At 37.8% G+C, this 21,364-nt stretch overlaps 2 protein-coding genes and 1 non-coding gene across 4 annotated transcripts; 1 reads left to right on the forward strand and 2 right to left on the reverse strand.

Annotated features, from left to right (window-relative positions):
* Positions 1–7,935: 7,935 nt before the first annotated feature.
* TRNAV-AAC (transfer RNA valine (anticodon AAC)) lies at positions 7,936–8,009 on the reverse strand. Its single transcript has one exon. It is a non-coding gene; the product is annotated as a tRNA-Val (tRNA).
* A 66-nt stretch (positions 8,010–8,075) lies between these two features.
* Positions 8,076–10,110, forward strand: LOC145008731 (THO complex subunit 4A-like). Its single transcript, XM_078967336.1, has 5 exons — positions 8,076–8,390; positions 8,504–8,656; positions 9,197–9,265; positions 9,340–9,524; positions 9,719–10,110. The coding sequence occupies exons 1-5, from the start codon at positions 8,214–8,216 to the stop codon at positions 9,900–9,902; spliced, it is 768 nt and encodes a 255-aa protein (XP_078823462.1). The 5' UTR covers positions 8,076–8,213; the 3' UTR covers positions 9,903–10,110.
* A 294-nt stretch (positions 10,111–10,404) lies between these two features.
* Positions 10,405–12,768, reverse strand: LOC145008730 (uncharacterized). Of its 2 annotated transcripts, XM_078967335.1 has the most exons (11): positions 12,524–12,768; positions 12,306–12,390; positions 12,117–12,201; positions 11,822–11,994; positions 11,667–11,749; positions 11,540–11,585; positions 11,397–11,453; positions 11,226–11,280; positions 11,036–11,136; positions 10,750–10,947; positions 10,405–10,654 (listed from the first exon to the last, which is right to left on the reverse strand). In XM_078967335.1, exons 2-11 carry the CDS (start codon positions 12,384–12,386, stop codon positions 10,487–10,489), a joined length of 1,047 nt encoding a protein of 348 aa, XP_078823461.1. In that variant the 5' UTR covers positions 12,387–12,390; positions 12,524–12,768; the 3' UTR covers positions 10,405–10,486. The 2 variants fall into 2 exon arrangements, with proteins under 2 accessions (XP_078823461.1, XP_078823460.1); XM_078967334.1 differs by having other exon boundaries at positions 12,306–12,767.
* Between the last annotated feature and the right edge of the window lie 8,596 nt (positions 12,769–21,364).

Raw genomic sequence — 21,364 nt, forward strand, 5'->3', positions numbered from 1 at the left:
AATTTGCCTCCCACTGTCTCCTTGGCTTATAAATCCTCTCTCACGAAAGACCCCTCTTCGTGCTACAAAGACCACATTCTCATTGGGTCTGTAGAAGAGGTAACCGAAGGATTTTTGTGGGTAGCCGATGAAAATACACCTTTCACTTCGAGGTTCAAGCTTATCATGAGTTTCACACCTCACGAAAGCTTCGCAACCCCAAATTTTAATGTGGTCCAAATTAGGAACCTTCTCAGTCCATATCTCATGAGGTGTTTTGGTAACCTTCTTTGTAGGGACTAGATTGAGGATATGGGCGGCAGTCTCTAAGGCATACCTCCAAAAAGAGATTGGTAGTGAAACTCGACTCATCATGGAGCGAACCATGTCTAACAAGGTTCGATTACGCCTCTCAGCTACACCATTTAGCTGTGGTGTCCTGGGAGGAGTCAATTGTGAGACAATCCCACACTCCTTAAGATAGTCACGGAACTCGGTACTAAGATACTCACCACCTCGATCGGATCGAAGCATCTTAATGTTCTTGCCCAATTGATTTTCTACTTCCTGTTTTAATTCCTTAAACCTTTCAAAGGATTCTGACTTATGTTTGATTAAGTAGACATATCCATATCTACTAAAATCATCAATAAAAGTCACATAATACCGATTAGCATCCCTTGTGGCGATTTTGAATGGTCCACATACATCAGTATGTATTAGGTCCAACAAACCCTCACCCCTTTCACAAGTTCCAGTGAAGGGTGATTTTGTCATCTTTCCAAGTTGACAAGATTCACAACTATCATCCGATTTAAGGTCGAATGATTCCAAGACTCCACTCTTTTGGAGCTGGCCTATGCGTTTCTTGTTTACATGTCCAAGACGACAATGCCACAATGAGGCCTTATCTAGGCTAGTAGAAGAATCAATATACAACACATTATTTCCTAAGTTGTCTACAATCGACACAGTTTTATACACACCATCACAAGGTAATGCTTTAAAATAAAACACATTTTTAAAGAAAGCATTAATACCACCACATTCATTATCAAACGAAAAGGTAAAACCTTGTTTGTACAGAGCATGAAAAGAAATAATACTCCTCGCCATTTCAGACGAGTACACACATTTATTCAAATCTAATTTTAACCCATTATTCAGCAACAAAGTATAAACTCCAATCTTGGAAACAGGTGAAGCCTTCCTATTCCCCATGATCAAGTTTATCTTCCCGTGCTCCACATCCTCACTTCTTCTTAGGCCTAGCAAATCAGAACATATGTGAATACCACATCCTGTATCAAGCACCCAAGAGTTAGAATATGGTGAGTTATTAGACAATATTGTGTAAATACCTACGTGGGTGGGTTTCACTTTCCCATCCTTCAGATCCTGCAAGTATTTAGAGCAGTTTCGCTTCCAGTGCCCCTTGTCCTGGCAATAGTAGCAATTAGCATCCTTGGGAATGGCAGAAGGAGTGGCAGAACCGCTCTTGGTCCTTGATGAGGAGCCTTCAAGAGACTTTCCCTTGGTACCATTCAAAGGGCGCTTCCTCTTTTTCCCTTTGCCTTGCCCGATAGCCAAAACAGGGGTAGATGTTGGAGTAGGAGTAGTAGAGGTAACAACCGACTTGCCCTTAAGACCGGTTTCAGCGGTCTTCAAGAGTCCTTGAAGCTTGCTAAGGGTAACTTCCTCCTTGTTCATATGATATGTCATACGAAAATGGTCATAACAAGAAGGTAAGGAGTGCAAAATGATGTCAATTGTCAACTCCTCAGGGAAGTTTACATTCAGCTTCAGCAAATGGTCCACATACCTTTGCATCTTTTGCATGTGGGTTGTGATGGATTCACCGTCCTTCATGCGGGTTGTTATTATGGAGGAGATTATTTCATACCGCTCTTGACGAGCACTCTGATGGTACCTTTCCATCAGGTCTTGGTGCATCTAAAAAGGGTAGAAGTCCTCGTAAGACTTTTGGAGCTCGGTTGTCATCGTGGCCATCATGATGCATGCCACCTTAGTAGCATCTGTTTCATGTGTCCTGAATTCAGAGATCTCCTCAGGAGTAGCAGTAGACTCATCAAGCTCTTTTAACTCCTTATCGAGGACATATTCCTTGTCCTCATAATGAGTTACCATCCTGATGTTCCTTATCCAGTCCATGAAGTTGGAACCATCAAAGATGACTCTCCCACAAAGATTCATGAGAGAGAAATAACCAGTTGGGTTAGAGCCCGAAGCGTTAGTGTTGGAAGACATCTGAAAGAAGAAAGTAAGTTTAGATTAGATATATAGAGTCCTTAATAAGACACCCAAATGTAATATTAAGGCTAGGATCCAATCACAATATATTATACTTAGAAGAGGGATGCCGTAATCTAAGTAATAATATATTTGAAAGGTAGGTGAATGACGATTCACCAATTTCCACCACAAAAAATGATTTATTAGGTTTTAATTGGATTTGAAATTCCTAGATTCTTTTGAGATTCATTGAACTTTTCAATGGCATGTTTCAATCTCGATTGTGCCCTTCAAGTTTTGTGACTGGGATGCCGAGGATCACAAAACAAGGTGTGAATAACCATGCCAATTCACTTGGTACCCTTAATATTATCACCTAATCAATGTGCCGGTTAACCACACACGCTCCATTGATCTATGACAAACATTAAGTCACCCTTCGTGATCCTTACTAGTCCAAGTTAGTGTGTCGGTTAACCACACACGCTCCACCAACGACTTGGTAAGGTACAAAGTGTGAATTCCATGGATTAGCACCATGTTCACATTTTTCCTAAAGTAACTAAGATTGGGAATTAAATAAAAGATTTAGTTACTTTATAATATTCATCATACTTAATGAGAATTTATAAGTCTTTATCTTACCCGTTCGGCTAACGACCCTCCACCAGTCAAGCAAGCGGTGGATGAGAGTATACACCCATTAAGTCGCCATTTTCTAGGCAACAAACTTATACCCACCTTATAGACCGGCTTCGTGAATGAGGCCTACTAACGGTAAAACGACTTGTTCTTATACATATATATATATATATATATATATATATATATATATATAATTAACCATTAATGTTATAAATAGTATAAGTGTTGAATTTTAACTTTTAAAATTCTAAGTGTTGGAATTAAAGTTTATTAAAGTGTGTGAAACTTTTCCAAATTCCAAAACTTGAGGACAAGTTTTGTAACTCTTCAAAACTTTTCATTTCATAACTTATGAATTAAAGGTTCATAAAATGAAGACTCTTCATTTTATGTAACTTATGTGTTTTTAATGTGTGTTAAAGAAAAGTGACCTTTGGATATCCATAACTTGAGGACAAATTATGGACTCCATTAAAACACATAAATGATCAAGAATTAATCCCAAACAATTCAGCAAATAATTCTTATCATCTTCTAAATTCATAAGAACATGAACATGATTATCAAAGTTTCAAAAAATTATATGAACACATACAAATCATGAAATTTTGATATATGCTATTGTAAATGGATTAGAACAACCATTACACCCACTAAAATAAGTTTTAAAACATCAAAACAGTTTGTGGTATAGTTTCTAGTCCATTTCCAGCAGCAAAAGTCGAAAATCTGCATTCTGAACCTTCTACTCGCCGAGTGCACGAACCTACTCGACGAGTAGGTTGAATTTTGCCTTGGACTCGGTGAGTCCCCCCATAGACTCGGCGAGTCCATCATGCAGACAGCAAAAATTTCGACTTTTTTTTCACTATTTTGCATCAAGTATCAAACAAGCAAGCCTAGTCTCTGATACCATTGTTGGGTTTTGAGCAATCTAACACTTCCTAAGTGTGCATGCAACCCTAATAAACCTTGGATCTATGTTTGTCTAAATACATGCAAAATAATAATTTTCCAAGGTTCATAACCTATCTAACATGGCATGGGGTACTTTTAAACATAAAAGAATTAGATGAGATTACATACCTTTTTGATGAGTTTGATTCTTAAGGAGTTTGAGGGCCAAACACCAATAGTGTGAATGCCTCAAATGGAATCACAAATCACCACAAACTCTTGGAAAACTTTGAGAGAGTGTATACACACTACAATTTTCGGCCACACACAAACACACACACTAGTGGCTATTTCATGCAACATAAGCATGCTTATATAGTGTACATGATTAGGGTGAAACCCTAATAACCCATGACCTTTCCTTTTCCAAGGATCCATGGGTTAAAAGCTCCATGGATCATCCATGGACTTCCATACAAGCCTAGCCCATTAACAAATGGGTGTTAGCCCACACCATATAAAATCAATAGCCCACAATCTAATTAGTCTTCCTTTTAATCTCTAAATTAATTCATAGTTAATTTAAGACTAAGACTAATTAAATAACATGACTTCGTATTAATATATTATAACTTATAATATATTAATAATAATATGTGTATAACTCTCATAAAATTATCCATAAATAGTTTGGATGAAATGCAACCCAAATGGACCATGTTGGGTCGGGTCAAGTATATACCAAATAAGTTATGGACTTAGACACCTTATCCAACAATAACATCAATATAAACCTCTCCCATGTCACTGTAGTGTGCTCTATAGGAGTAAAACTGGCCGTCACAAACTTCTACCAGTCCTTCGTTCCCAAGCGAAGCTGGTTCAGCGCGAACCGTACCCTCAAATGCTCTGGGCATGAACAAGTGTAGAAACACCCCTCGATATCAGATATCCATTTCATCGTAGCAATCGGATCCTGAGTCCCATCAAACTCTGGTGGCATCATGTTGTTGATCTCTTGGTACAACAACGAGTCACCTTCTTGTGGCCTGGCAGCAGCGACAGCTGCAGCAGCATCCGCCTCGGTAACTGCAACATATGGCTCGTCAAACGTATCGATCAAGGTGGTCTTAATAGACCCAAACATCTCCAGAATGGCCTCTTGTATGGATGCGGCCACCTCATCGTGAATCATCATGCGAATCTCATCGTCGTTAACTCCACTCCTCTCTTGGTTGTGACGTGTACCCACCATGATGTCTCTAAAACACAACACAAAATCATCACAGACTCGATCGAGTATACTCACACTTGATCACTCGCCCCTACTTGCTCATTAGCATCCTAAGGATTCTTACTTGGACTGCCTACAACTCCAGTGCTTTTAGTAGTACGGTCCCAATACCACCTTACACACCAACCTGTAGTCACCCCAAGTCCTCCTCATAGGATCCCAAATCACAAATACTCCATATCTCACGAATCACATACTACTCTATCAATAGACCCATCTGAAGCTCATCTAGGTGTCTCTCCTAGATTTTCTCTCAACTCAAAAACCCTCTCTATGTGATATCTGCTAAATACTCTTAGTCATCTCATACACAAAAGCAAATCATAGATAGTAACAACTCCTAGGCTAAGGCATAACAACTCCGGCAACTCCAGTCCTAAAATATGAAATACATAGCCTACCCTCTAGTATGCATAATATCTCATAAAATATCTCATAACACAAAAGTAAGGGTATTTTGAGAAATCACCGTTCGGGCTCTAATTGATTGTACACACTGCTCCAACTCATTTTCTCTTAAACTCTTTCTCATTTTAGAAAAAATATATCTTTTGAAATTTTTTCTCAAATCCTCAGTTTGAGTTCAAACACACCCGGAGGTGCATCCGAATCCCTCAAACCAAGGCTCTGATACCAACTTGTAACACCGTAAAATTTCAAACCAAAATTTTCATTTTCAAACACAAATAAACACGTGTCACATTTTCTCAAAAATCTCAAGTATCAGTCATCAACACATATTTTAAAAATTGTTTATCACAAATCCAGGATCCTCCAAAAACATATATCCAATGAGGGTGTGTACAATCAAGTCGGGGCCTTCCCGCGATCATGAGAAGTACCTAAAACACATAACACAAATAATGGTAAGCACGAAACTTAGTGAGTTTCCCAAAATACCTCACACACAACTCATTAGTCACTCGAGGCTATAACTCAATAATACCCTCTGGTTAATGTGTCTCAGTGGGACTGTCCGGTCCCACAACACGGGTGGACCCTCCGGTCGTAACTCATATGGACCCTCCGATCCTAATTCAGTAAGCTCAGAATAATACACAACGTAAATCGCATAGAAAAAATGCAAAATATCACAATACTCAATATAAGCACATAAGACCCTCCGGTTATACACCCAGATTACCACTCTAGGTATGTATAGTGAGAAGACTCAGCTCGTAAGAATCAGATAATCTCGAACTCGAATCACTGGTCTAGCCTCCGCCTAACACAATACGATAATTATCCCTAATTAATAATGACTCTCAATGAAGCTAGACCAACCCATCTGCAAACTCACAGAAGGGTAAAAGACCATTTTACCCTTCCATGGTTTTAATGGTCCACATATCGACTAAACCCTAAATGTCAACCAAAAGTCAACGACAGTGCGTACGTTGTTCGTACCAGCTCTCTACACTGGGCGTACTCTACTGTCATGCAGGCATCGGGGATGCTCGACCCCTACGTTGCGCGTACTGGGATTATGCCCAACGTACGTCCCATTTTCACTATTTATACTCTTTGGGTCTTAATCGGTTTAGACCTTGGCTTGTTTGGTCTTAGTCAGTGACTTTAAGCATTTGCATGGCTGATAAGGCCACAAACACACAAAACCCTCACTCTCTTAACTCAAAATGCTCATATCTCATGCATGGCTTGATTCCAACGTCCAAGTCTTGATTTTCATGACACTACACCACTAAATACACTAAAAGGGATTGATCATAGTCTTTGGAGCTCAATATCTCATAAAGTCTCCAACTTTTGGGACAAAACCCTAAATACTCTACTATGATGCATAAATCAAAAGAGTGAGAAAGCTTGAAGCTTTATACCTCTATATGAAGCTCCCAACACATATATGTTTAGATCCAAGGGCCTGGACTCTTACTCATTATTCTCCAAAGCTTCTTCTTCACTCCAAGAACACACAAAATCACTCAAAGGTTCTCAAATGCACTCACAAGCTCTATGAATGAAGGTTTAGGGTTTGTTGCCTGAGAATGGTGGCCAGGAATAAGGCCATCATATCCTTTATACAAAGGACTCACCCTAAATTAGGGTTTTCACTTTGGGCCTAGTACGCCCAACGTACTAGGTGGCTTCCCCGTCAAAAGCACACATATGAGTATGCTGAGCGTACACTCGCATACCCCCTGCGTACTCATTCACCACCTTTTCTCAATAAAGGGCTAAAATGGACAAGTACTCAAAAGATCAAGGGTTACAAGGTATACCTAGACTTGGGATGTTACCAATTTTTATTTCAAAATAACAAACAATACTTTAATGTTAATTCAGGTGTAGCAACTACGGTAGAATGGTCAACACTAAAAAAATAAAATAAAGTAATACTTGATTAGAAACATTAAAATTAAAACAATAGCGTAAAAATTGATCTTTTATTATACAATATGGCTACTGAAAATCATGGGAGGCGTTGAGGGGGTAAAATGGATAATTACACAGGGCAAAAAAATTATTATATATTTTTATTTAAAAATACAACTTATAATAACAGCAAATGATATTTTTTTCTTGTTCATCCTCAGCCTTTGCTTTCCCCGTCATTACATTATATTGCATGTGATTTTTATATTTATTTTTTACTTTTTTTTTTCTTGTAGAAAATTAGATGCTTAGATGTAAGAAAAATGTTAAATTTTGATAGTATGCAATTTTAAATTTGGTTTCATTATCTTTTTTTCTAATTCAGAAAACTTTAAATGTGTTTTCACAAATAGAGTTCATAAATTTATGTGTATGCGATTTATTTTATTTTACAAGAAAATGTTTGTATTTGAAAGTGAGAGGAAATACAAAAATAGCATTGATTCAGGATAATAAAATTTGAATTATAAAAATGGCTTCGCCCGGGTTCGAACCGGAGACCTTCAGTGTGTTAGACTGACGTGATAACCAACTACACCACGAAACCACTTGACATTTTTGTGTTTAAACTGGTTTATCACCAATCAATAAATATCCAGGTTTAAATATCTGCGCTCTGGTACGAATCATTCAACCCGAATCCTGAAAATTTCCCTCTCGATTCCAAACCCTAATTTATTCATCTCATCTACAGCCACGAATTCACTCTAAACTTGTCTTCTTTTCGCTAATCGACGGTGTATTTGGAGTAATGGCCGGTGCTGCTTTAGATATGTCGCTTGACGATCTCATCAAGAACAATAAGAAATCCGGCGGCGGCGATGGCGGTGGTCGTGGTCGGGGTCGGGGTCGAGGAGCTGGACCTGGACCTGCACGTCGCTTCAATAATCGCGGTGCTAACCGAGCGACTCCTTACGGCGGACCTAAGGTTGATTAGTTTTAGATCGGGTAGATTTGATGTTTGTCATGTTTATTAGGTTGGTATGTAGATGTAGGTGATGATTAAAGTATGTTTGTAAAGGGTTTCCGTGTCTGATTTAGGCACCAGATGCGGCTTGGAGGCATGATATGTTCGGTGTTCCGGATCAGGTCATGGGGAACGTTGGACCTGGCGGCCGTCCATCTGCGATTGAAACTGGGACGAAGCTTTACATATCAAACCTTGATTACGGTGTCTCGAATGACGATATTAAGGTGATTTCTACTTTCTTTTTACTTCTGATAGCCACTTTGGCTAGATCTGGGTACCGTACTCCAATGTTTGGATTAACCATAAAAAATCAGACTTGAATATTTCAAAAAATCAAACTGATTTGGTTGTTTCTTGTTTTTGATGATCTAATAAACGCGAAATTGAAATCTTTGTACTTCTAAGTTTGGTACTTGGTAGAAGGCAAAGTTAGTATAAATTACAATTTACAATACATCATAAAGATTCTTTGAAGATATATAAATCTATTTCCAGATTCTTTTACTCGTGTGCAAGAGATTGAATTAAATGGTACATAGCCAATCTAAGTTATAGTAGAGATTAATGATTGCTTGTAGTTAGGCAAACCCTAAAAGTAACAAGAAAAGTGTGAAGTGTAGTTGATGTATCTGAAGGCTGTTTTGGTCGATTTGTGGATGAGATTGTATTTTGTGCACACCATACTTTATATTTTTTTACTGGTAAAATCATAGAAGTTCTTGGGTGAAAATCTTACATGGATGAAACCACTTCAATCTGTGTAGGAGCTCTTTGCAGAAGTTGGTGACCTGAAAAAGTATTCTATACATTATGATAGAAGCGGGAGATCAAAGGTAACTTTCAAGTTTTGAGTACCTTTTGTAAAGTTTCATGTTTGTGATTCTGTTGTAACTAAATTTTCTTTCAGGGGACGGCTGAGATTGTGTATTCAAGAAGGCAAGATGCATTAGCAGCTGTCAAAAGGTATAACAATGTCCAGCTTGATGGGAAGCCAATGAAGATAGAGATTGTGGGATTAAACATTGTAGCTCCTGTTGCTGGTCTTCCATTGCCAAACAACTCTTTTGGAAACATGAATGGTTTTCCAAGAAGGTATGGTTTTTTCTTGTAATTTGAATCCTTGGTTGCATTTATTTGCAAACTTTGAATGGTTTGGTGATAGCTTATAGATTACATAAATGTCTTAACTATTAAACATGCATGTTGAGAATGTTTACATAATAAGAGAGCATTTACTTGAATATTGGATCTCTTATTAGTTTTGTTGTGTTGCATGTTATGAACAGTGGACAAGGAAGGGTTGGTGGATTTGGTGGAAGATCAGGTGGCGGTGGTGGAGGATTTGGAAGGGGCCGTGGTGGACGTGGAAGAGGAGGAGGAGGAGGAGGTCGTGGTGGAGAAAAGATATCTGCAGATGATCTTGATGCTGATTTGGAGAAGTACCATCAAGAATCAATGCAAACTAACTGAGATCATCAATCATCAGTTATGCACCAAAACCTTGTTTGTATTTTGTCTTTTGTCAACTGAACACATACCCAACTCTCTAGGCTAAAACTGGTGATAGGGTGGGAGGATTGTAGAAACTTAGTTTCTTTTTATGGAGCTTTATGGTTATTACTATAGATGTTAGACCATTGTATTGTATTGATTATTATGATACTCAGTTTGTGGTGTGTGTGTCTGTCTGTACTCCTATCATCTTCTTTATATCTGTGCATCCTTCAACACATGGACAAAAAGCATCAAAGTCTACATCAATTGCCAGAAATAACTAGTTCTTGGAAGATGTAATGAGGAATTCAAGGTAGTTTTCTCTGTGTTTCATTTAATAATTGTTGTGTTGTTAGTTAACATGTTGCCAATGTGGACAAACAGGTTGTAGCTGCTCAGTTTTTTACTTGGTGACATGGTTGGGTTGAGACTTTTGTGTATCTATCAACTACAACAATTTAAAGAGATTCACAAGCTATTGTAACTTGAAAAAAAGGGTATACAAAATATAGTTTCAAGTACAATCAACAGTAATACAACAAAACATAATTCCACAACAGCTACATGTGGGGCCCCCTCAACTTATTTGTAGGGAAAATGAGCCTCGCAATTGAATACAATATGACGTGTATGCATGTCAACACAAAATTCCAACAAGAGGATGGCCAGTACCATGGATATAACAGCCGGAAAAACAAACTTATAACATGTCGAGGATATTGCCCAACCTTATTAACATTAACAAAACCCATATTTATTAATCAATCATATATATTTTTATCATTTGATGATAAAATTATATAAAAAAAAAAGAATTACTCACCGGAAAAAGAAAATCAAGAGCATCCCAGGCTGCATGACGAACGGCTCGTGTTGGATACATGGGCCCACCGGGAGACGTGAAGCTGTACAAGCACGTTTTAAGTCTGGTACTTGTTGTCATTCGAAGTTCCAAACCTTGAAGAACTTTAATGCGGGAAAGGTAATGTAACAACGCTGGCTCCACTTTTAATTTTTGAAGCTTCACAAATATGGATAATGTTACATAAAAATTAAAAATATCTGAATTAGATCGGATTTTGTTTTTATTATTGTATTGTAGCTCTCACCTGATTAGTTAGTTCGATAAGAAAAACATCCGCGGGCCCACCTATCAAGAAAGCGTTTGGGAACTCCGGGAAATGGTGAAATAAGGATTCAAGCTTTTCATCTGTGACAAGCGTTTTCTTTGAGATTATAACCAGTATCTAAAGTGGTAAAAGGGAGAGATTTACTAGCGGTTTTAACGTATATACCTACCTAGATTATAAAGGAATATAAATCTTGAAAGAAGAAGAAACAGATCTCTTTGAGCCTGACAGAGGAAAGAATAAAAAAAAAGGGGTTTTAATTTTTCAATGTTTTTTTAACTTGGTTTATTGTGTAACATTTATTATACATTATGGAGTCATTTTGATATCGCTACTTAACCTGCAAAGGGATTTTCTTCAACTTCTCGGGCACCAATGCAACATCCTCAAGAAGATACTAAGAACCAATTTAAAAATGGAAAAAATCTCAATTTAGTATATGCACAAACAATAAATAAAACAAGAAGTGAAAACGTGTCATACCCTAAAAAGACTTTGGAAATGGGTGGTGTTTGTCTGGATGTCAATCCTACCAATAAACATAATACATGTATCAACAAAACCTACTTCATTAAATCAAACAAAATGTCTGATATTGCAAACCCCATACCAGAAAACATTCATAGCACCTTGGACAAGAGCTGAGGAGTAGCGAAGGAGGAGATCTGGACTATCAACTTCAACTTCAAACAACTGTAAAATAGATTTTTTGAGGATTTAAATGAATATTAGCATAAATTGAATAAACAGATTGACTCTACATACCCATTTATGGAACAATAATGCAAATATATGAGAGGCAAAAGGCTGGCTCCATAGTTGAACGATCAAATCAATGATCGGTTTCCCTCGCTCAAGTTCATTCGCAAAATGGTCAGCAAGAACATCGTAAAAGCATAAAGATCCCTTAATCTGTAACGCATCCTCAAGGATTATATCTGTTTCAAATTTCAATCCCGTTCGAGGAAATCAATCAAAGTACCAAAAATGATCAACAGTGTGAATTTCTGAGATCCAAAGTAAAAAAAGCATATAATTAATGGTGTCGGTTACTGATTACCTCTAGCTCGATCGTCAACTTGTAAAGCTACGTCTGCAAATAGCTGTTGTAATAAATCGCGTCTTTGAGTTGGTGAAGCAAGTGCCTGAGGAACACACAGGAGAAACAAGACCTCAAAATCACCATACCAATTCAACTTATAACACAGTCGAAGAAAACCAAGACGTAAACAAAAAGGCAAAGGCAAACCCGCTGAAGCTTTTTGTCGATCTCTTGGGTGAGAGCAGAGAAATAAGCGGAGCTTCTTTGAGTATAGGATAATGGTCCCATTCTTCTAATAACAGAGCATTTAATTTGGAATCAAACCGAAGAAAGTGTTAAAAGCGTAACCCTAACTCTGATTTTGATGATGTGTTGAAGATGTTCGCCGAGGAACAGTTAGTAAAAGGGAGGAGTAGCGACAAAACCTTGGAAATGATTCAATGGCGTAGCGACGGTGGTGGGATGCGGCGTGGCAGCAAAGAAACACCACACGCGTAGGAAGGGAACACCGGTGCAAATAATCAAAATTGATGATGACACAAGGTGACGTATCTTTCACGAGATCATGACTTTTGTTAAAATGGATACTCAAAGAAATCCACAATTAGTAATGATGCGAAGCTACGATACTAGAACAATCTGCAAGTTTCATCCATGAATGTCCATTCACATTGAAAACACGAAATTCACATTAAACGCTTAAAAGTAGATAATTCAGATTTAGTAACATAAAGTGCACGTTAATCAGCTGATTTTCATATCGAAAGCAATTTAGAATTGAGAAAAATTACAAAAATAACTATCGAGTATCATTCACCACAAAATAATTGTTACATATTATTTTTACATTTTCTCCCAATCATCCGTTTTAACAAGAAGCATCATTTCGAGGTCCCTTACCATCGTGCTGATACTTGCATATCACTTGGTTACATTTGAAAGTCAACTTTTGTTTTATTTGAAATATTGCATGTCATTTGATTATGTTTAGGGGTTTTTTTTTTTTTTTTTTTTTTTTTTTTTTTCCGAAGACGATACGACTCGTTTACCTTGGTTCTTCCATTGTAATGTCGTAGGTATCATCGTTGAGTACGACTTGGTTTATGGCGTCCAAAGTCGCTATGCATTCATTCCATTCCGATGTTTTATACAATTTTGATAGGTATGTTTGCCAAATTAGATGATTTCCCAAACATGCACAGTGATTTTCGATTGCTTTTTTCTAGTTAATTTTCACTAATTACATGTTTAACATTCCGATGTTTTATACAATTTTGATACGCATGTTTGCCAAATTAGATGATTTCACAAATATACACAGTGCCTTTCGATTGCTTCTTTCTAGTTAATTTTCACTAATTACATGTTTAACATTTCAATGTTTAATACAATTTTGATACACATGTTTGCCGATTAGATGATTTCCCAAATATGCACAGTGACTTTCAATTGCTTATTTCTAGTTAATTTTCACTAATTATATGTTTAATGAAAATTATGACTTTAACTACAAAAATATGTTATTAGATTCTCTAACTATTTTAATAATTAAGAAAAATCTAGGTAGTCTTAAGTTTCTTGGATTCCTATAGTCAAATTAAATATTTAAAATAAATATTGCACCATTAGATTTTGATGTGTTCATCAAATGTTCAAGTGATAAACCTTAAGTCAACCATCTTTCTCTCATTGATTTTACATAAAATTCTTGTTTTTGTTAAATTGTTTCTTTAAATTTTAGTTTAATTCTAGTTTTCTATTAAATAGTTCAAAAAATAAAAAAAAATCCTCCATTTTTATTTTATTTTAGCTTACAAGTGTTTGTAAAACAAGATTTTTATAGAAGTAACAAATTGAACAAATCTCTGTGGATTTCATCCCCTTACCATTTGTCACACCCCCAAACCAAGGATGGCGGAAACGTCCGGGGGTGGAGGACTTCATGTAGAGTATCACAACAATGAGTATAATAGTGCTCAAAGTAAATACAACCAACACAAATATAATTGAAAACGTTACATCAAAGCACATGTTTACATGATTCACATCAATTACATTATAATACAAAATGAACTGTTTGACGATTTATTATCCCATCCTCAAAACGTTGTTGCTTTCCTGTTTTCACTGAATTCCTGAGAATACAAGTAGTTTTGAAAAGTGTCAACACAAAAGTTGGTGAGTTCATAAGAGATTTCGTTGGAAAAGTAAATCGTTTTCCTTGTAAAAGCGTTAGAATATGTATCCAGAAAATCCGATATTTTCTTTAAAATCTGCGTAATGTAGTCTTATGACTGAAGACCAAAATGTATAACTAACCTTTCTTATTAATAGAAAATGTTATGTACTTAAATGGACATGGACGCGTTTGAATTAAATGAAATTTCTGTATGTTCTCATGTTCGTTAATACTTTATATATATGTAGTCCTAAATTAGAGGACCGAGAAATAACAAGTATTGACCATACTTAAAAGTATAAATGTGGTTTCAAATGATGTGTAGTCGTAACTACCAAAACCAAAAGTGTACAGTAATATCTGTACTCATAGAGATAAAAAGTGATTTAAAATCGACATAAAACTCATTTAGGTTTTAAAAATAAAATTCCGTAAACTTATGGATTGTTATATCCCTATGTGAGTCGCTATAATCATACTATGACTATGTGAACCTGCCATGACGTTCTCAGGTGTCGCGAAAAATAAAATGACATTTGTCACTCGTAGACCTGCAGGTCCAACTGTAGCTAGCAGCAAGGTGTGGGGTGTCAAACCCAATATAGATCTATATACAAGTATCACGTTCTCCCTCAAGGAGATTCTGATTATAACTACCAGGAATTATATCCCGCACTCGGACGTACGGGGAGAGAGAGAGAGAGAGAGTCTCACAATATAGGTTAACAAGTTTACGTGAAATGTGTGTGAATATAAATATTTCTTGTATGAATGTACCCTTCTTGTACGAGTGTGTTGAGTGATGTATCATAAACTATACCTATTATAGTTTATCTAAAATGTATGTAATATGTATGAACTCTTTTATGGAAATGTTTTAGTATTATGAATTTATCAAACTAGAGGTTAACAAATTTACGTGAAATGTGTGTGAATATAAATCTTTCTTGTATGAATGTACCCTTTTTGTACGAGTGTGTTGAGTGATGTATCATAAACTATACCTATTATAATTTATCCAAAATGTATGTAATATGTATGAACTCTTTTATGGAAATGTATTAGTGTTATGAATTTATCAAACTATACTTTTTATAGTTTAATATACGTGTTCTAAAATGAATGAATAATATTTATTATGAATGACTTAATTTCAGTTCATGATGATCAACTAACAAAGAAACACATTCAATAATTAGAACTTATGATTATACACTTTGCTCAACATGTTACAAAGTGTTATGATATTTACATGCTGTTGGCTAAATTTAGCCATTCTGCCCTGTTTTGGAAAAATCATAGAAAAATCATACGAAGTCGAAAACTAGATCCGTAAATTCTGAGAGTTCAAAAAATGTGTCTAGTTTACTCATAATTTTTATCACGATTTTTAATGACCTCCAACTTGGGTGAATAAGTCCAAAATCACAGACTAGTCCGGATTGTTGTTTGAAATGATAGGCAGTTTTGTAAAAATCACCATAAATTGTAGAAAAATCGTATGGAGATGTGCAAGTAGTCATTTTAAAGCTAAAAACTTGAAATATTTTCACCTTGTACAGTTTTGAAAACAAAAATGTTTAAGATGCCCAAAACAGTCCGTGAATGGAGTTGAACTTTTCTGCTGAAGGCTGTTAGAAAAATTTAGTTATGTTCTTAGTGTTTTAACTTGTATTCCCTCCCTGAAACTTGAGAAAACATAAAAATGTAGGGGTATGAACTCACCTTGAGTGATTTCAGTAGATAAGTGTTGAAGAAGAGAAGTGTTCAACCCAAGAACACTTGAAGAATCACTTGAAGATTCGAAGCTCTAACGCTAATATGATGGAGTTTGTGTAAGATATTCATGATTTGAGTAGAATGAAGTGAAATAATCATAAGGAGGATGAATTATGCTTACCAAATGTGGAAGAACACTTGATAATCAGCCTTGAATCTCGAGTTTGGTGGAGAAAGAGTTTGAGAGAATAGTGGTGTTTGATACTTAGTGAAATGAGAGCAAATGAGAGAAATGAGGAGAGAGGATGTTTGTTCCAGCTCTAAAAACGTGGGAATGAGTGTAATTTGAGTGTAAGGGACATTGAAGTGACTTAGGTAAGGTGGGGAGATGTGGTTAGTCAAAGAGTGGGTGTGGGGTGGTTGGTTGTGACATTGGATAAGGCAAAGTCAACACTCCACCTTTAATAATTCACCCATTTGATTTTTATTATTTAGATAATGATTTTCATCAAAATTTGTTTAAATTATGAATATTTAGAGTTTATTATGTTAAAATATAATTTCTGGAGAAAATCCCGCTTTAAAATCATGAAAAACGGGCTAAAAATGTTAAAAATATCAAAAATGGGCTAAAAGTGACAAATTTCCGAATTCTGGCCGAGGTTCGGTCTTCTGATGCTGAACCGAGAGAGAGGGAGGCAGAAACCGAGAGGGAAGAAGAGAGAGAGCAGGAACCGAGAGTGGAGAAGAGAGAGGAGAGGAACCGAGAGGGAAGAAAAGACAGAGAGGCGGGCAGAGACCGAGAGTAGGGAAAAGACAGAGAGGCGGGTAGAGACAGAGCGAGAAGCGAACAGATGAGGCGACAGAGACAGAGCGAGAGAAGGGAACAGAGAAGGCGACAGAGACAGAGCGAGAGAAGGGAACAGAGAAAGCGAGAAGGAGCAGAGACCGAGAGGGGCAGAGACCGAGGCTCGGTCTCGCATGCCTCAGCCAACAGAGGCTCGGTTCTGGTCCTAAGAGGCCTCTCTTCTTGGTTTCGGTTCCTAAAGCCTATTTTTCTCGTTTTCGCCCCGTTTTAAGCCGTTTTTGACCCGGTTAAGGGTCGGAATGACCCGAATGATTCTAAAAAGTTACAAGAAACTTTTGGAGAGATTTGGGAGAGATTTGACATTCTTGGAGAGATTTCTCATACAGAGAGATATTTGAGAGAGATTTCACATACTTAGAGGGATTTGGGAGAGATTTGACATTCTTGGAGAGATTTCTCATACAGAGAGATATTTGAGAGAGATTTCACATACTTAGAGGGATTTGGGAGAGATTCGACATTCTTGGAGAGATTTCTAATACAGAGAGATATTTGAGAGAGATTTCACATACTTGGAGAGATTTGGGAGAGATTTGACATAAAGAGAGACAGAGTGAAAACGATTGAGAGAGGATCCATGTGTGACAATTGTGAGTGTCCGGCATCGCAATGCATGGTTCGTAAACCCTGTTAAGCCTTGTTTAAGGATCTTACACACTCCCGATGAGTATGCATCATTGTTTTATCGGTTTGGCTCGCCACGTACTACAGTTTTAGGTTAAGGAGATCTAGATGTTCGCACTTTTTGCTTTATGATTTCTCATTAGAATAGAAGTTATGTAGAAGTTTCATAGTGTAAATTCTAGTACTCACAGGCAAATTGAGTCAAACGGTTTGACCTGTTGACTTTAGTTGACTTTGACTTGACCGAAATTTGACGGTCATCACATCATCCCCCCGTTAGAAGGAATTTCGTCCCGAAATTTGAATTTAGGCAAGGAATAGGCATGAATAATCAAGCCGAGAAGTGAGGATACTTCCTAATCGACTAATTCTCGCGCTCCCATGTGACTCTAGGTCCTTGGTTAGTATTCCAGCGAACTTTCACTAATGGGAAGTGGCGTTGTTTCATCCGCTTGACCTCGATCCATGGTCACCATGGTTCTTCTAAGAAGGTGAGGCTCTTGTGGAACTCGATCTCGTCGAGGGGAATTGCAAGAGTCTCGTCGGATAGATACTTCCTGTAAATTTTGGGACGTGTTGGGTAGGGTGTACTTTACCAAGCTCGCAGGAGTAGATGGAAGTAGTGAGTTACATGGTTGATTCTGACAAGAATTTTGGAAGACACAATTATTTGGGATATTGGCTTTCCATGCTTTCCAAAGCGTACTAAGCCTTCCCAGAGTGAGTGTTTCTAGAGGAATTTGGTCGGTTATACCGGCGTTCTAAAGGTTTCTTCCTCTTGCTTCTCTTCCTGTCAAGGGTTGCTCCCTTTAGGGTCAAAGTTGGGAGGGGGTCCGTATTTTTCGAGAAGTTCCAAAGGAACTAAGACGGTAGATTAGCAAGACCCAGAATTTTGGCGTATTTCTGCTAACGCCTTCGGTGCTGACTGTTTCCCAACGGTTTTGATCAATTGAAAGGGTCCTTATGAATTTCCACCTTGGTAACGATGTGTCTTGCGAATTGAACTCCTCAATTCCAAAACTCGTATCTAGAGAACTTCGGGTAATACTTCTCTGATCGTATTTCTTCCGTGGTTTGTTGTAGCTGCTCTCCTTGGTTTCCTTCTTACTACGAGGGTAGATAAGTAAGTCATTTGTAATGACGATGATGAACTGATCCTAGCAAGAAGGGTATATCCTATTTATTACGTTCATGACTCCAACGAGTAGTTTGGTCCTATCCGAGGGTTATCACTACGAACTTTCAGCGTCTGCATCGAAATTGGAGGATTGTTCTCGGATATCCTTCTTCAATACTCGTGACTGGTGATATTCAGATCTCAGGTCCAATTCCTGAAGGGTACCTCGTTTCTTGAGGTTGGTCGGCCTATTCGTCAATGCGAGGCAGATAGTAAAGGTTTCTATTAGAGATGTTGTCGGGGCCTCTGAAATCGATGGAATTGTGAGCAATTTGTCTTTCTAATTTGAAGAATAAGACGAGAGCTTTTCAGGGTGAGAAACTTGGTTCTTCAATTTCATTGTTGAGTAGTTCGACAGGTTTGACCTGACAGCTCTTGTAGCTCGGTAGGAAGTATGTGGGTTTGGTTTACGCGACTAGGCCTTTTTGAATGGTAGGACATTCGCTCATCCTTCTGGGCAACCTTAGCCCGAAGCTCATGGCAGGACTCGTACCATATCTGTCCCAAGCTTCTATGCTTGAATCTTGTCTGCTACCTGCGCGACATTCCCGAAGGTCTCCCGTGTATACATGTGATAAGGCTTTGGTAAGTATAGCACTCCTCTGGTGCGTGTTTTGGAGTTCCACAGTGAGAGATGACCCAAAGGTCCGTGCTGGATGTTTATGAGAGACGATAGTTTTGATATTCGGGGGGTTAGGCGAAGGGCCCTTTTGTAGTCGTTTAATTAGGAAGACGAGGGCAATATCAATCAAAATTGGAATACAACAACACTATCTTTTTAGATAACATGAGATAAGTTGTATTCAAAGGAGGAGATCAATAGAGTGATAGAGTGTCTTGTATTTCTTTTCTGTGTGTTCCGTTTTGTTTGATGTTATGATTATTGTAGATGATTCCTACCATAGTGTCTAGCACTGGTAGTGGGTGTGTTTTCGATAGCTAGTAATGATACTTGATATCATGATTCCTGACAGGTCTCCTTACGATCGAGCGGTATATGATTGTCGTATGTAAATTGACATCGTGAAATTTGTCGAGTGGGTGACCCCACTCAACCCCTAATACTAGATATGGAATCGGAGTCGGGATGGAATTATCTATTTCAAGACTTAAGTATTTTGATTTTAAATTAACCCCGATGTATGGACAAGGTCATTACAACTTACAGGTAATGCTCCTAAGGTCACATATGAATGTCTTTGGTTTGATTTTTATGAGAGAGAAAATATTTTAGCTACTTTTTAGAAGGAAGGTTACTTTAGTAAGCGTACCAAATTCATTACAAACATATAGTACTTAAACGTATTGTCGTTGGGAACATTACAAAAGTCCTAACATGGTTCCCTTGCTGCTCCTATTGGTGTGTTCATCACATTCCTCCTGTTCCTTCGTCATTCTTCTCAGTTGGACATTCTCTCTTGAAGTGTCCCGTTTCACCGCATAGGTAGCATACTGGGCCTACCTTGGTGCAGGTGATTGAAGGGAGGTGATGGGCCGAGGCCCTACAGAAACGAACAGTATGCCCTTTCCTGTTGCAGTTTTTACAGTGCATCCCCCGGCAAGCCCCATGGTGATGAAAGCCACATTTGTTGCCCTTTGGGAGTGATCCCTCATATGGTCTGGCAGGCATTTGGGTGGCAGACCCCGAGGCTAGTGTCGAGGCATTTGTCATGACTGCTGTTGTAATGGTAGGGGCGGCCCTAGGTTGTTGTCTTTTAGTGTATCCCTTAGATTGGTGGCACTCTTTCATGTCCCAAAAATTTCTCTTATTGTTCGTAGGTTCGTGGCCTGAGGTATTTTTGTTGGTAGGTACCCATTGGTGTCCCTGATTGTTACCACAATTTGTATTGTTAGTACCGCTTCCACCCCTGTTGATGTTGTTAGTATTGAAATGCACCATGACGGTTGCCGTGACTGCAGCTTGAAAAGTAGCAGCGTCTATCTGAAGTGTTGGCGCCTTGCTAGTTGGTTTGTTGCCTCTTGGTGAAGACATAGCTCGGTTTCATGACGAAAAACGACTTCGTTAGTGGAAATGATTGTCTTAAGTGCATCCTTACAATTTATATTTACACATATAAATTTTTGCACATTACTGTACTATCCTTAGTGTTTCTGCTAACGCTCCCGAGATGGAGTTATGGCAGTAGGTAGGAGTAGGTCTCATACGGACGTTAAGCTTTACTCCTCTTAGAATCATGTTTGTCCGAACACACTTGGCTGAGGAATTTTGATGGGATCCGGTGTATTAGTGCTGGTATGATCGCACCCATAGGTCTATGAAGAAGAAACTTCTCAACAAATGCTTAAAGGTGAGACGATAATGAGTTTCTAGGATGGCTATATGTCGCGAGTTTTCTAACTGAGTTTATCTCATATCGATTTGTATCAAAGTTCGGTTGTTTAGGGTGTTCTGAAAACAATTTATAACGAGCTTCTTTGTATAATAAACTCATGTATTTTAGCAGTTCTGTATCCAAGTGAAACCTTATACTTGACCCAAGCTAGGTCCTTATCACGACCTATTGATGTATGCTTAGTTATATAATTAAGGCTAGATAGTCCTTTGAGTCTGTTAGGTACATCCTAAGCCCATCCTGTTAATATGACTCTAGAAATCATGGTTTCAGTGAAAATTTTGACCTCGATGCAGGTCTACTTCACATTTGTGCATGGGCGGGCTCTGGTAGTTATAATCAGAA

The sequence above is a fragment of the Lactuca saligna genome, chromosome 8 (genome assembly GCF_052625555.1).
Source record: "Lactuca saligna cultivar CGN05327 chromosome 8, ASM5262555v1, whole genome shotgun sequence".
In the NCBI taxonomy this organism is placed as follows: Eukaryota; Viridiplantae; Streptophyta; class Magnoliopsida; order Asterales; family Asteraceae; genus Lactuca; species Lactuca saligna.

What these genes read in the sequence shown, in the direction of transcription:
- LOC145008731 (XM_078967336.1), top strand. Translation starts at nt 8,214, where the DNA reads ATGGCCGGTGCTGCTTTAGATATGTCGCTTGACGATCTCATCAAGAAC. An exon ending in TCTCGAATGACGATATTAAG is followed by an intron (nt 8,657 to 9,196) that starts GTGATTTCTACT and finishes CAATCTGTGTAG; the next exon opens with GAGCTCTTTGCAGAAGTTGG. An exon ending in ATAGAAGCGGGAGATCAAAG is followed by an intron (nt 9,266 to 9,339) that starts GTAACTTTCAAG and finishes ATTTTCTTTCAG; the next exon opens with GGGACGGCTGAGATTGTGTA.
- LOC145008730 (XM_078967335.1), bottom strand. Translation starts at nt 12,386, where the DNA reads ATGGGACCATTATCCTATACTCAAAGAAGCTCCGCTTATTTCTCTGCT. An exon ending in TCGACAAAAAGCTTCAGCGG is followed by an intron (nt 12,202 to 12,305) that starts GTTTGCCTTTGC and finishes TGTGTTCCTCAG; the next exon opens with GCACTTGCTTCACCAACTCA. An exon ending in CTCTTGATTTTCTTTTTCCG is followed by an intron (nt 10,655 to 10,749) that starts GTGAGTAATTCT and finishes AATGTTAATAAG; the next exon opens with GTTGGGCAATATCCTCGACA.